The following is a 13,465-nucleotide window of genomic DNA, read 5'->3' on the forward strand; positions in this document are numbered from 1 at the left end:
CTGCGCTCACCAGGAGCAACATGAGATGTATGGCACAACTCCACTCCCTCCTCTTCCTCTAAATTCATAAACTGGCTAATGAGCATTGGGCAGACCAATGTATATACCTTGTAGAATGAGTGTGTGTGTGAACACTCTTTGATTACCTGAACCAGGGGGCGCAAGCATGGGGGGGGGCATACGCACCCCCAGAGACCTTCCTAGACATTCATAGGTTCCTCCCCCTGCAAATTAGGTTTGGAAGAAGAATTCTGTCATAGCCCATAAGGTAGGTTGTGGTGTGTGCTTGATTGCGTTGTGTTTGTGTGCTGCTCGCAATAGTTTCTCCAGCCTGGGCCACAAAAAGTTGGTAACTCGGGCAAACATGGTGTTCCTACACAGAAGAAAAAGTGTGTGAGAGAGAGAGGTGTAAGGGGAGGGGGAAATCTTCAGTAGCCTCACCAGGTCTTTGACGTTGGGCTTTATGAGCAACAGAGATTTGATCACAGATCTCCTGCATCATATATACATGTATGATGAAACAGTGCAGTTGTCAGAAAATGTTTCAAAGATAGGGAACAGGACTGAAGTCTCGGTTCACAGCTGTTGAGAGGAGACTTCAGTTCTGCGGGGTGCTGCTTCAAAGTGAACTGTAGGGTTGTTTGAAAGTGCTTTTGCAAACAGCCCCACTTTGCTCATTGAAACTTTTTAATGTATTTTTAATCTTTGTTGGAAGCTGCCCAGAGTGGCTGGGGAAACCCAGCCAGATGGGCAGGGTACAAATAAATTATTATTATTATTATTATTATTATTACCTGTGTTAACAGGCGCTTTAAAGAGCAGTGCAGGGCTGTCAAATGTGCAGCCTCTGTCAAATGTGGCCCACAAGGGGTGGGGAGATAAAGACCTGGCTCACACTAGAAATTTTGTGGTATTCTTTTGGGCTTCAATTCAGACAATGGTTTCCTGTTCCACACTACAGGGTCAAAGGTAAGCTGGTTGTGCTATCACCAATAACTGCTGTCACAAGGGGTTGCTCTGCTTAGCTTAAACTTTACAAAGAATGGTTACAGGCCGTGCTTTTTGCAGTCTAATGATTTGGTCCCACTGTTTATAACTTCCCATCTTCCGTGCCAAGGGCACTTTATGCAACAGATGAAGTAAGTTCCTGTTCTAAATCTGCTAAGTCTTTACTATGACAATTTTGATGACAATATTCACCTGCCCTTCACCCTAAGGCCCCAGGGCGGATTACAACAATTAGAACACAATATTGAAAACAGTTTAAAAACAACTTAAATTCACAGGAAGAAGGGTGGGTGGTTTTGCTGCAACAGATTAACACATGCACCCCACTGGAAGCCGTCAACTTTTGAGAGTTTATGCCAGGGATGGGCAGACTTCAGGCTTCCCAGATCTGCTTTGTGTTTTTTTACTGGAAACCCAAGAACCACCAACCAGAACCAAATGCAAATGTGATAGAGTTAGAATTAAATAACAGGGTGCCTCTGAGCACATTCTGAACCTAGAAATTTGTTTTCAGAACCAGAACTGGAGTGAGCTCGTAGCCCTTGCACCCAGAAGTCCATTCCTGGTTAGGCCCACTCACTGCATTTCAGCAGCCTAGGCGGGGGAAATAGTTCTGCTGCTGCTGCTGTTAACTGGGTATCAGAATTCCTTGCTGAGCTGCTGCAAACCAGCCAGAGACCCATCAGCAGATCCTGCTCTACCTTTTACCCACCCCTGGGATTAGGCCATTCCAAAGATACGGAAAGGGCTTCCAACCTCCAAATAATCATCCCCTAACACTATCCTGTTCCGCCTCCTGCCTCATCTATAAATTAGAGCATGCTGCTAACATCTTTCACTTCTCCCAAACTGATACACAAAAGAGCACTCTGCGCATAAATACTGGTAGCTACTGTGTAAACACAAAATGATAGGCCAGTTTAAGTTAGCCTGCTTACAGATTAACACTCATTAATCTTCTCCATTAATTGAATTACCAATGCTTTCATAAACAGACTGGAACAGTTATCTGCCCTTCCCAGCCCCTAAAAATACACCCCTTTCCATCGAATGAATGGGTAGTAGTTATTTGCCTATCAGTCTCTCTCAGCAGGTTCCCTACAGTACACGACCAGCAGGCATAGTAAGTCTCCGCAGAAAGAGGCAAAAAGAACACAGTGCCAATAAGTATCATGTTGTGTGGAAACCCTGCCTGGCTCCCTCAAGCATAAGAAGTCTAGTTTCCAATGAAATGATGCATTCTGTTCTGACTCCAAAGCTATTGAAATGATTCTCTCTGCCGGAGCGTTTGTAATTCCTAAAATATTTTGTTTAAAAGCATGCTGCTTTCTGAAAAGGCTTAAAAGCCCAAAATGCTTTAGGCAGAAGTTCCACAAGAACTGGTGGCAAGCTCAATTGAGAGTCCTGCTCGTTATCCTGCCAGGTTTATGCATTTTAAACTGCGAGTTCCAACTCCCATGTCTCCCTGAGCAGTCTCCACCAGCAGCCATTACACCTAGCTGCATCAGAAGAGGGAGAAGAGAATGTTTGCCAGGGTGGAAATGCATTTAGAATCCTGCAGGTGGGTGGGGGAAGCAGATTGGAAGGTGAAAATATGAGTGGATGAAGAAAGAAGCAAGCATCTCTACGGCCCCTGCACTCACCATTGAATCTTCATGAGGTTGGTTTTCATTGAAATCTTTCCCTGCATGTGTTGCAGATCACACTCTTAAGCCATAACACTACTCCAATCCTCAACTGGCAACATCCAACGGCGATTGGCTGCTAGCACAATGGGAACTCACTTGCACAACAGGGTTTCTGGTTTTCCTCCTTGCCCTGCTGCCCTATGCACCCCAAATCTTCTCCAGAGGGCCCCCTAACCCTCAAAGCAGACTTGAGGGGCTGAAAGGGAAAGGGAGAAGCCTTCTGGTGTGAGCAGAGACCTCCTTGGGCTAAGCTGGCTCTTGACCTCACCCAATATTTGTAGAATAGCATCATCAAGCATTACTTTCAACATTTCTAAGACAACTCCACAGACCGCAAAGTGGGCACCATTTAGGTAACAAGTGATGAGCGTCACCACTTAGGTTACACCAGGTAGAGGGACATTAGCATTTCCCACAGCTAATTTTCACCCAACCTTACAAAGCTTTTGCTACAACTGCTAAAATATATTACCTCCCCACCGATTTCAAGCCTCTAGCTATCATTAACTCAGCTATTCAATCACCCTGTGTCTCTTAGGGTCCATTTATCAACATGTGTGGGTTGTTTGCTTTTTCATGTCCCTATTAAATTACATCAAGGACTTCAAGTTTCATTACTTTCGCCATCTAGATGCGTCATTTTTCACTAATGCTTATTTTATTTATACACGGCCGTTGGATTACAGCCCGCTGAATGGGAATAAGATTTCTCTATTAATGCTTCAGTGTTCCGTATACCCTTCAAACTCTCTTTCAACGCCTGTCAGCAACTTGATCAGATCGCAAAATTCATTTTGTTCCTAGGAACCGCAACTTTGGAGAGGAAATTAATTTTACCAGGCGATCGTTTATCCACGTTACAGCATATGATATCAGTTCCACTGTGTGCTCCCTATTAATCCTTTACCTTTTCTACCTCTCCAAGTCAGGAGCAGACAGAAGTTTGAGAAATCAATATTCTCCCTACCCGCCCCCGAGCAAGAAATGTATGAAGTTGCCTTGCGCATCATCGCTCCATCTAATTCACTATTGTCTACTCTTGATGGGCAACAGCTTTCTGGGAGTTCAGGCAGGGGTTTCTCCCAACCATACTTGATAAGCTGGTGAGTGAACCAGGGATCTTTTGCAGGCAAAGGATGTGCTCTACCGCTGAGCCAGAGTCCTTCCCAAGACATTGCTTCCCTGAGCTCAGTTCTGTGCTGCTATAAAGAACTGGTAATGTACATCAATATAAAGCACACTTAACTCTGCCTTCCTGCCCCTAAAGCTAACTTCTGCTTTCACTTAGACAAAAGGCATGGAATTATTTCATTGCTGTTGTTTGTGGGTGTATACTAATCACGCTCCAAAACTGAAGGGAAATATGGGTAAGGCAGAAAGCAGTGTGCCTGTGAGGTCGACCCTTTTTAGGCATGCCCAACTGATGTGCGATTGTGGACGCGCGGGTCCTTTGGACTCGGAAGAGGGCAGAAGCCTTAAACGGCTCAGGACCGCAATACCTCAAGGACAGTCTCTTTCCATATGAACCTGCCCGGACCCCGAGATCATCTTCTTTGTGTGCCTCCTCTTCAATAGGTCCGGAGGGTGGCAACACGAGAACGGGTCTTCTCTGCAGTGGCTCCCTGTCTGTGGAATGCTCTCCCCAGGGGAGTTTGTCTGGCACCTTCATTATAAACCTTTAGACGCCAGGCAAAAAGGTTCCTTTATAACCAGGCCTTTGGTGGATTTGATTGACCTCCTATGCCCTTTTAAAATGTGGGGTTTGGGGGGGGCGTTATTGTTTTTATTTTGATTATATATATATTGTTGTTTTATATTCTGATTTTGTTCCGTGAACCGCCCTGAGACCTCCAGGTACAGGGCAATATATAAATTCAATAAATAATTAAGAAGAAGAAGAATGGGGGCAGAGTGAAATGCAATGGGGCAGGCTTATGTGTGCTCTGATAACGTGCATTGTAGAATTGTATACAGAACTGTGGGGAATGCAAATCTCCATTTTGGTCCAAGACTGAAACATCACTGAAGCAAGAAAACTTAGTTAAAAGTCCAAAAATGCTATCCCTACAGAGGTCTGTTGTTGCTGACCTTTAGATTAGCCAGCCTCACCTATTCACAAACCATTTGAGAGTGTCTAAGGTGCCCTAAGAGTCTAGTGCTGCTGCTGATTTTCAGTGCAGGTTTGCCGATATTATTTTGATAATTTTTATTATTACTAATGGTTTGTAACTTTATGTATGGCTATACACTGCCTTGGTTCTTGGAGGAGAAGCAAGAAATAAAATAAGTACCAGTATTTAAAAAAAAATGACAGATGTCTGAAACACAAGATAACATTTGGAAGAAGGATCAAGATGCCACTGCCTCTTCAATTCCATGGTTTCCTTCAGAGATAAACACCTACCTCTCAGTTGGCTGAAGGTGGTGATAAATTTGCTGGTCACAGACTTCAGCTCATTATTGGCCAGAGTGATGAGATGGATTCCTTCCGAGACGTGCCTCATGACTTTGTAAAGGGCAATGGGGAACGTCATCAGTTTGCAATCTGCCAGATCTACAGCGAAACACCAAGGGGAGGAAAGGAGGGCGAGAGAGTGAGTTCAGTTTTCCAGGCAAAATGTATTGTGTTCCAACACATCACATTTTAATTGGCCGCCCGCGAATCCCCCCGAGGCTCTGGCATGGTCGGTCCAACCTCACTGGGACCCTCCGTCAGATTGTCAGTTGTGTCTGGTCCCCACTCAACACCCACGACAATACATTCCTAACATCATAATTTATATAATAATAATTTATTATTTATACCCTGCCTAACTGTTTCCCCAGCCACTCTGGGCGAAGGAGGACAGAAAAACCTGAGCAAAGCCATTTTGATCATCTGAGACATTCCATGAAGAAACCACACGCTTTTACCCCATTAAAAGTGAATTAGATAGCATTAAATGAACTGCTGGAGTTTTGGACCTCAAGCCTTACAAGTGACTTCTTTTCCCGACTGTAAAATGCAGGAATGAGAGCAAACTGGTCAGCATGCAAGTCTTTTTTCCCTGCACTGGATTTCTCTGCCTAACACCTCTAGCGTTTCTCTCTAAACTAAATTTGCATTTCAGAAATACCCTGGATCTGAACTCCAGATGCCAGAATGTCACATTGATCAAAATAAAGCACAACAAGCTGGCATGGGGACAAACAAGGGCTGCTTAAACACACCTGCTTTGACTTAATTCCAAGTGAGAAATCGCTTTGCTTTAGTTTAATTAATCACATAATTAAAATCCCTATTCAGTCATATGTTCTTATGGTCTGCAGTTATAACTCAAGGCTATTAATTCCAATTTTTAAAATAAATAAATAATGTACATAAAGGTGAGGTGTTTTGCATGCGTGTGTTTGTGTGAGTGTGCAAATATTAGAGCACCCTGCGCAATTTCTTCCAAATACTGAACACACACAACAGCCCCAGAAAGATTTTCTTTCTTTCATGCAAAATGAAAATCGGACATACTAAAATTCCAGGAAGCAAAAGGCTGCTATTTTGGAATAATAGTACGAAGGCTTTTTATTCTACAATCATCAAAGCTGCAGAAGAGGCATTCATAAATCCATGCTGCTTAGTCACATCTCCTTCCTTCACTGAGTGAGCACAGACACAGCCTTATAAAGCACTGTGGCACCTTAAAGAAGAATAAATTTATGGTGAGGCATAAACTTTTGCAGATTAGAAGAGCTCAACTTCATTAAAAGCACCTGGATCACAAAAACTTACACGGTAACAAATTAACGTGCCGTAAGACGCTTATTTGCCTTTGCTGTAAGAACACAGTGACTACCCTAGAATTAGTCACCAGAAAATGCTGTGAAGCTGTGCTGGGAGGCTATTGTTGAAATGTACTGAAGGATGCTATATTACTCTTCTGGAATCACCTTTGTATCCAACTTGCTTTATCTGCAACCAATTACTGTAGTGCAGATCCACTGGAAATCAAAACAGGATGATGAGCCACAACACTCATCCTCCAAGCCACCTGGTCCATGGAACGTGCTCTCTTCATCTCTGGCTCGGTGCAACTTCCCTCTGCAGCCTCCACATCAAAAACGGGTCAGATTCTCATTTTGCAAAATAGTGACCACCTTCAGTCCTGCATTTCCCAGTGATTCATATCCAAACATTTAATCACCACCTCACTGCACAGCTTCTCTCTTGCCAACAAACAGCTTGCTTGCTGGATGTCTTGCTCCTCTCAAAGCCTTCAGCTGAATTATACCTGGGCACTTATTGGGTTGGGCTGTTGTTTTTGGTTATGCGACTCCAGCTCAGGAAGCAGTGTGAGGTCAATCACTTAGGTCCAGACTTAAGTTAGTGATTTAATGGGGACCTCAGGGCACTTAAATTTCAATGGGAACTAAATGCAAATACTGTATTTTTCCGTGCATAACACGCCCCCATGTATAAGACGACCCTTATTTTTGGGGACTCGAAATTAAGGAAATGGGGGGAGATTGCCCAGAGCTCTTAAGCTTTTTTGGGGGGATTGCCGAGAGTTGTAACTCAGTGGCAAAGCATATGGTTTGCATGCAGAAGGTCCCAGGTTTGATCCTCAGTACCTCCAAGCAGCGCCGGGAATGTCCCTGGCCTGAAACCCTGGAGATCAGGTGCCAGTGGTGCCCTCCAGATGTTATTGGACTACAGTTGCATCAGCCTCAGCCTGTATGGCCAATGATGATGGGAAGTGTAAAGCAGAGGGCCCCACGTGGGCTGCCCCAGGTACAGTATAGACAGTACTGAGCTTGACAGACCAGTGACCTGACCCAGCATCAGGCAGCTTCCTACATTCCTATGGACACAACCCAATGGATGTTTTGGGTGAGAGGAGAGCACAGGGCAAAGGGAAAACCAGCAACCACCCTCACAGGTTACAAAAGCCTTTGACCAACTGCAGATTATTATTATTACAACATAAAATCCAATAAACCAGCGGTTTCCAATCAGTGTGCCATGGCACCCTGGGGTGCCTTGAATGATGGTCAGGGGTGCCCGGAGCAACACTGGCCCCTGTCCCTCTTTCTTTCCATCCCTCCTTGGATGCCCTCTTGCATCCAAGCCAGTGTGGTGAAATGGTTAAGAGCAGTAGTCTCGTAATCTGGGGAACCAGGTTCGCTTCCCCGCTCCTCCACATGCAGCTGCTGGGTGACCTTGGGCCAGTCACACTTCTTTGAAGTCTCTCAGCCTCACTCACCTCACAGAGTGTTTGTTGTGGGGGAGGAAGGGAAAGGAGATTGTTAGCCGCTTTGAGACTCCTGAAGGGAGGTGAAAGGCGGGATATCAAATCCAAACTCCACCTCCTCCTCCTCCTCTTCTTCTTCTTCTTCTTCTTCTTCTTCTTCTTCTTCTTCTTCATCTCTGCCTCCCAAAGGCTTGCACAGCTGTTTGTTGCAGCAGCCCTGGCTACAAGCTCCTCAGGTGAATGGTGCCTCTGGGGCTGGCCAGGAGTGCTTCCCATGCCCATGTGTGGCAGTGTGAGGAGGTACCTCTCTTTGTGGAGGGGGGAGTGCAGAGACTAGGGGCAGCAGGAGCAGCTGTCCAGAGGACTCCCAAGGGGAGAGGAGAGGAGAGGAGAGGAGAGGAGAGGAGAGGAAGCTGAAGGAACACTCCATAAGGGAGGGTGTTCGAAAAGGGGTGAGGGGTGTCACAGAAAGAATGTACAGTGGACACTCGGGTTGCAGTCATGATCCGTGCGGGAGGCACATTCGCAACCCACAGCATTCGCAACCCGCAGCGCCATGTCTGCGCACACGTGGGTCATGATTCGGCGCTTCTTCGCGTGCACAAAGCGCGATTTAGTGCTTCCTCACATGCACAAGCACCGAAACCTGGAAGTAACCCGTTCCGATACTTCTGGGTTCGGCGTGGTGCGCAACCCGAAAACGCAGAACCTGAAGCATCAGTAACCCGAGGTATGACTATAGTTGCTCAAGGGAGCTGTGGACTCAAAAAGGTTGGAAACCTCTGCAATAAACCATAAAATAATAAAGCTGTTCACAACATAGTAATGCTCATTACACCCACCCACCCACCCACCCAATTAGGCTAGTTCATTTAGGCTCACCCGTACTTTCCCCTGTCAAACAAAGCTTTGGTACGTGCATTACTTATGACACAGATCAATGCTGCGCAATGAGAGTGCTCAAAGAAACTGCAACAGTTAGCCCCATAGATTGCCAATGCTATGCCCAGGATGATCTTATGTACTGTGGGCAGAAGACTAGTTTTCCCATCTCCCTTGTGGGATTATCGCTGCAGGGCAGTTACTCTTACAATTGGAATGTTTTTGCGTTTCATTAAATCTTCATTTCATGAATATCCTTGTCTTATTGCTGTGCACCCCAGTGGCTCATACAAGGATAATTGCAACTAAATCCACCCGTGTGTGCAATTCTTCACATGTGGTGCTATTCTCTCCTCCCCCCCCCCTCTCTCTCACACACACACCCCCCACACACAATCTGTGTTGGGAGGAAAGTGCCCCATGAGAAACATCCTCAACTTGATTGGATAAGGCTTGATCGTGCAAGCCAGACACACCCCTCCTTCCAAGGAGTGCATCAGGCTTCCATACCTGGGGATTTTTCAATTATTTCCCATTCTTTATGACTTCCTTCCCCAACCTGGTTGCCCTCCAGATGTTTTGGATTCCAATTCCAGCCAGCTACAGCCAGCATGGAGGGATGACAGGAGAGGAACTCAAAACATCTGGGGAGCACCAGGTTGGGAAAGGCTGCCCTGTGGAAATACTTTGTGGATAAATTCCTTATGACACAGGTGGGGCAGCTGTGGCCTTCCATATGTTGTTGTTGGACCACAACTCCCATCATCCCTCGCCATTGTTTGCATTGGTTGGGGCTGATGGGCGTTGGAACCCAACAACAGCTGCAGTGCCATTGGTTCTCCACCTCTGCTTTATGGTCATACCTCTCTCTATGAACTGGTGTCATAACCAGTGTCTTTCCCACTGGCAGAGCACCTCAACATCCATCTTGAATCATGTCGCAAGGCCTAGGTGCGATCTGCCTTAGCAGCGACATGCAGACCAAAAATCGTTGAACAATGTGTAGATCGGACTAGAACCTAATTTTATTGTGTCAGTCATTTGGATCAACAACCAAAAGACCCAAAATGTCCAGTAAGAAACTGACTACAATATACCAATGAGAAAGCATTTCCTACTCAACGAAGAGTTGTGAATAGTTATTTAGATCACTCACGGAGATGCAATTTATTCACTTCAAGAAATACTTATATTGCTTTTTGCTGTATTTTTGGGCCTGCATGCATCAATACTTTCAGTAATTAACATTTTAATCACATTGGGAGGTGCCTTGCAAAGTTCCCTGATAGAAGCCAGATCGTATCAACATTTTCTCATTAATGAGCCTTAGCATAGAGTGGGTTTCAATTCAAGATGGAGCTGAAACTTTGCACTAAAGATACAACTACGTTCCCATTTGCTCGTGTTGTACTTCTGCTTTATAAAACAAAAAACCCATAATCAATTCCATTTTTTCTTAATGGTTTTTGTTACTTTATTAATATACCCAATTCTTCCTTTGAAACACCCGGAGTTGCCACTAAACTCCCATTCTTGCAGGTACTGAGCAAACCCTTAATTGGAACCCTAAACATATGCCATTGGATGTTAAATTCTAAACATATTGTTCAGAAGTAAGTGTTAATGTCATACACACACATACACACACACAAAAACCTTAAATATGTAAGACATTTTAAAACTTCAAAATCAACTTCGCCTCTTCTTTGCCATGTCCTTTGGTTGTTTATTGTTAATACAGCTTTTTGTGGATTTTAATTGTATTTAAAATTACAGTTCTTGCTTTTAATTTTTGGAAGCCACCTTGGGAGGCTTCTTGTTCTTGAAGAATGAGGTATAAAATTATTTAATAAATTAAATAATATAAAGAAAACTTTCCAATGATTCTACTGAAAGCTAGGTCAGGCCTTTTCGATTACACGTGTCATTCCTGTGTGTATTTAATTCTTCACATATTCTTCCTTTAACCCTTCAAGAGATATTCCTCTAAGCGCAAGCCCAAGGGATTTCACTAAACGAAAAAGGTCGCATTTTAAATATAAAAATGTTTTCCCAGATATCAGCTTCATTCTCAACCACAGTTTTTCTACTCCACTGCATTATTTTATATAGTCAAGAGTGTGAATCGATACCACATTACGTTTTAAATTAAATCTATAATGACTTTATAGCACAGATCCAAATTGTCATAACAAGGAGCTGCAGGCATGGGTGCTTCTATCTTTTTTGCTTTCTTGTAAAACCATTCACTACTCCTACAACCATATGTACTGTGTCCATCAATTAAATTAGTATTAATGACAAGCAAGAGACCGTATCAAATTCAAGTTGCCTGCTACGGGGACTGACGTCAGTGAGTCAGCATCTGCAAGGATGTCTTGCTGTCTCTTTGTAATAATCTTACAAATGCTTTCCTTACCTGCCATATTGCTATTTTCTAACAAAACTCAAGTGCAGTTTTGTTGGCACGTATTAACATTTCACCCTCCAGGATTATAGATGGCAGATTTGCTAAAGTTAACTTCAAGAACAGGTGCTGACCATTTTGAAGATCTTCCTTGAAGACTAATAAATCCCTTTCTGAACAGGTGGTAGAATATTTGAATGTTGACCTGCTAATGTTGTTAGCTTCCAACTTTCCACCTTTTTCTTTAGAGGCTGTGATTTTGTATTTTTTAAAATATTTTGTACTTTCTTTCATGCTTGAGTTGATAATAGTAAATACTTGATTGGCTGATTGATCTGTGTGTTTCCCCACCTTCTTTGCACCAGGTACCTCTCAGCTCAGTCAACTACCTGAGGGGCCCTTTGTCTGAAAACATTTCCCAGAAATTAAAAGTGACAGTGAGGTTTCATTTTGGAAGGGGAGCAGCTATGGCAAAAAGCTGACTGACTCACCACCTTAGAAGAAGAAGAAGTTTGGATTTGATATCCCGCTTTATCACTACCCAAAGGAGTCTCAAAGCGGCTAACATTCTCCTTTTCCTTCCTTCCCCACAACAAACACTCTGTGAGGTGAGTGGGGCTGAGAGACTTCAAAGAAGTGTGACTAGCTCAATGTTACCCAGCAGCTGCATGTGGATGCGAACCCAGTTCCCCAGATTACGAGACTACCGCTCTAAACCACTACACCACACTGGCTCTCTTAGACTGACTATCACTCCAACGAGTGAACGTACAGTGGACGCTCGTGTTGCGAACCTGATCCGTGAGGGAGGCATGTTCGCAACCCACAACCCGCATGTCTGCGTATGCGCAGGTCGTGATTCAGCACTTCTGTGCATGCGCAAGTGCCGAAAACCAGAAGTAACCCGTACCGTTACTTCCGGGTTTGGTGCGGTGCGCAACCCGAAATTGCGCAACCTGAAGCATCTGTAACCCGAGGTATGACTGTACACTGCTTGAAGTTTGTTTGGTTTTTTAAAACCAATGTTTGCACAATTAATGAAAATCTAAAGGAACTGCTACGTTTTTGCTAGTGAATGTGCCATCAGAAGGTGCCCACGAATAAGAGATAGTGTGACTCGCACTTTCATTTTTTCACTGTCCCCAGAGCTGAAAAATCAGTGCACTGAGAGAGTTGCTTCTTAGTTAGCAGTGCAACAACTCCACCTGCTGGATGTCCAGTCAGAGTGAATAAAGAGTTCATAAACTACAACATCATAGATATAACTATGAGTGTTGATCTCATGAGGCCCAGTTAATGATCTGGGCTCAACTGATGCAAAAGCATTGCTGACACTAAGCAAATCAGTTCCTTGGATAGGATTACAGGTGTAACAAATAATTATTTGCAAGAGTTGGTCTCATCCTCCATTATATCCCTTAAAGGTAAAGGTAAATGGACCCCTGACTGTTCGGTCCAGTCTGGATGACTCTGAGGTTGTAGTGCTCATCTCACTTTACTGGCCGAGGGAGCCAACGTACAGCTTCCGGGTGATGTGGCCAGCATGACTAAGCCACTTCTGGCGAACCAGAGCAGTGCACGGAAACTCCATTAACCTTCCCGCCGGAGCGGTACCTATTTATCTACTTGCATTTCGTGCTTTCGAGCTGCTAGGTTGGCAGGAGCAGGGACTGACCAATGGGAGCTCACCCTGTTGTGGGGATTCGAACCGCCAACCGCCAACCATCGGCAAGCCCTAGGCTCTGTGGTTAACCCACAGCACCACCTGCATCCCTTATTATATCCCTTAGTAACGTGATTTAACAAATGAAATTAATACCCAGCCTGCATGTTTAATATAAACAGTGGTACCTCGGGTAAGTACTTAATTCGTTCCAGAGATCTGTTCTTAACCTGAAACTGTTCTTAACCTGAAGCACCACTTTAGCTAATGGGGCCTCCTGCTGCTGCCGCACTGCCAGAGCATGATTTCTGTTCTCATCCTGAAGCATAGTTCTTAATCCAAGGTACTATTTCTAGGTTAGTGGAGTCTGTAACCTGAAGCGTATGTAGCCCGAGGTACCACTGTATTTGTTACTATATTGTTCCAAGAGAAGATTGTGCACAGACTTGAAAAGGTCACATGCAATGAGTAAAAAACGCATCCCTAGGAGGCCTGGTAAAGGAAGCTACGCAAAAGCTCTTCACTCCCCTACTCTCTTTTAAGCTAACAAATGTGCAAGTGAACTAGTGAAAAGGTGGGTTAGTAACTTATA

At 44.3% G+C, this 13,465-nt stretch overlaps 1 protein-coding gene across 5 annotated transcripts in view; it reads right to left on the bottom strand.

Annotated features, from left to right (window-relative positions):
• LRRC20 (leucine rich repeat containing 20) overlaps window positions 1-13,465 on the bottom strand; it is a 73,450-nt gene that overhangs the window by 52,785 nt on the left and 7,200 nt on the right. For all 5 annotated transcript variants that reach the window (XM_083441476.1, XM_083441475.1, XM_083441478.1 and 2 more), the window contains exon 3: window positions 5,101-5,250. In XM_083441476.1, the coding sequence (XP_083297602.1) occupies window positions 5,101-5,250 (150 nt within the window). The remainder of the gene's footprint in view (window positions 1-5,100; window positions 5,251-13,465) is intronic.

The sequence above is a fragment of the Podarcis tiliguerta genome (assembly GCF_965153285.1).
Source record: "Podarcis tiliguerta genome assembly, chromosome: 5".
Lineage (NCBI taxonomy): Eukaryota > Metazoa > Chordata > Lepidosauria > Squamata > Lacertidae > Podarcis > Podarcis tiliguerta.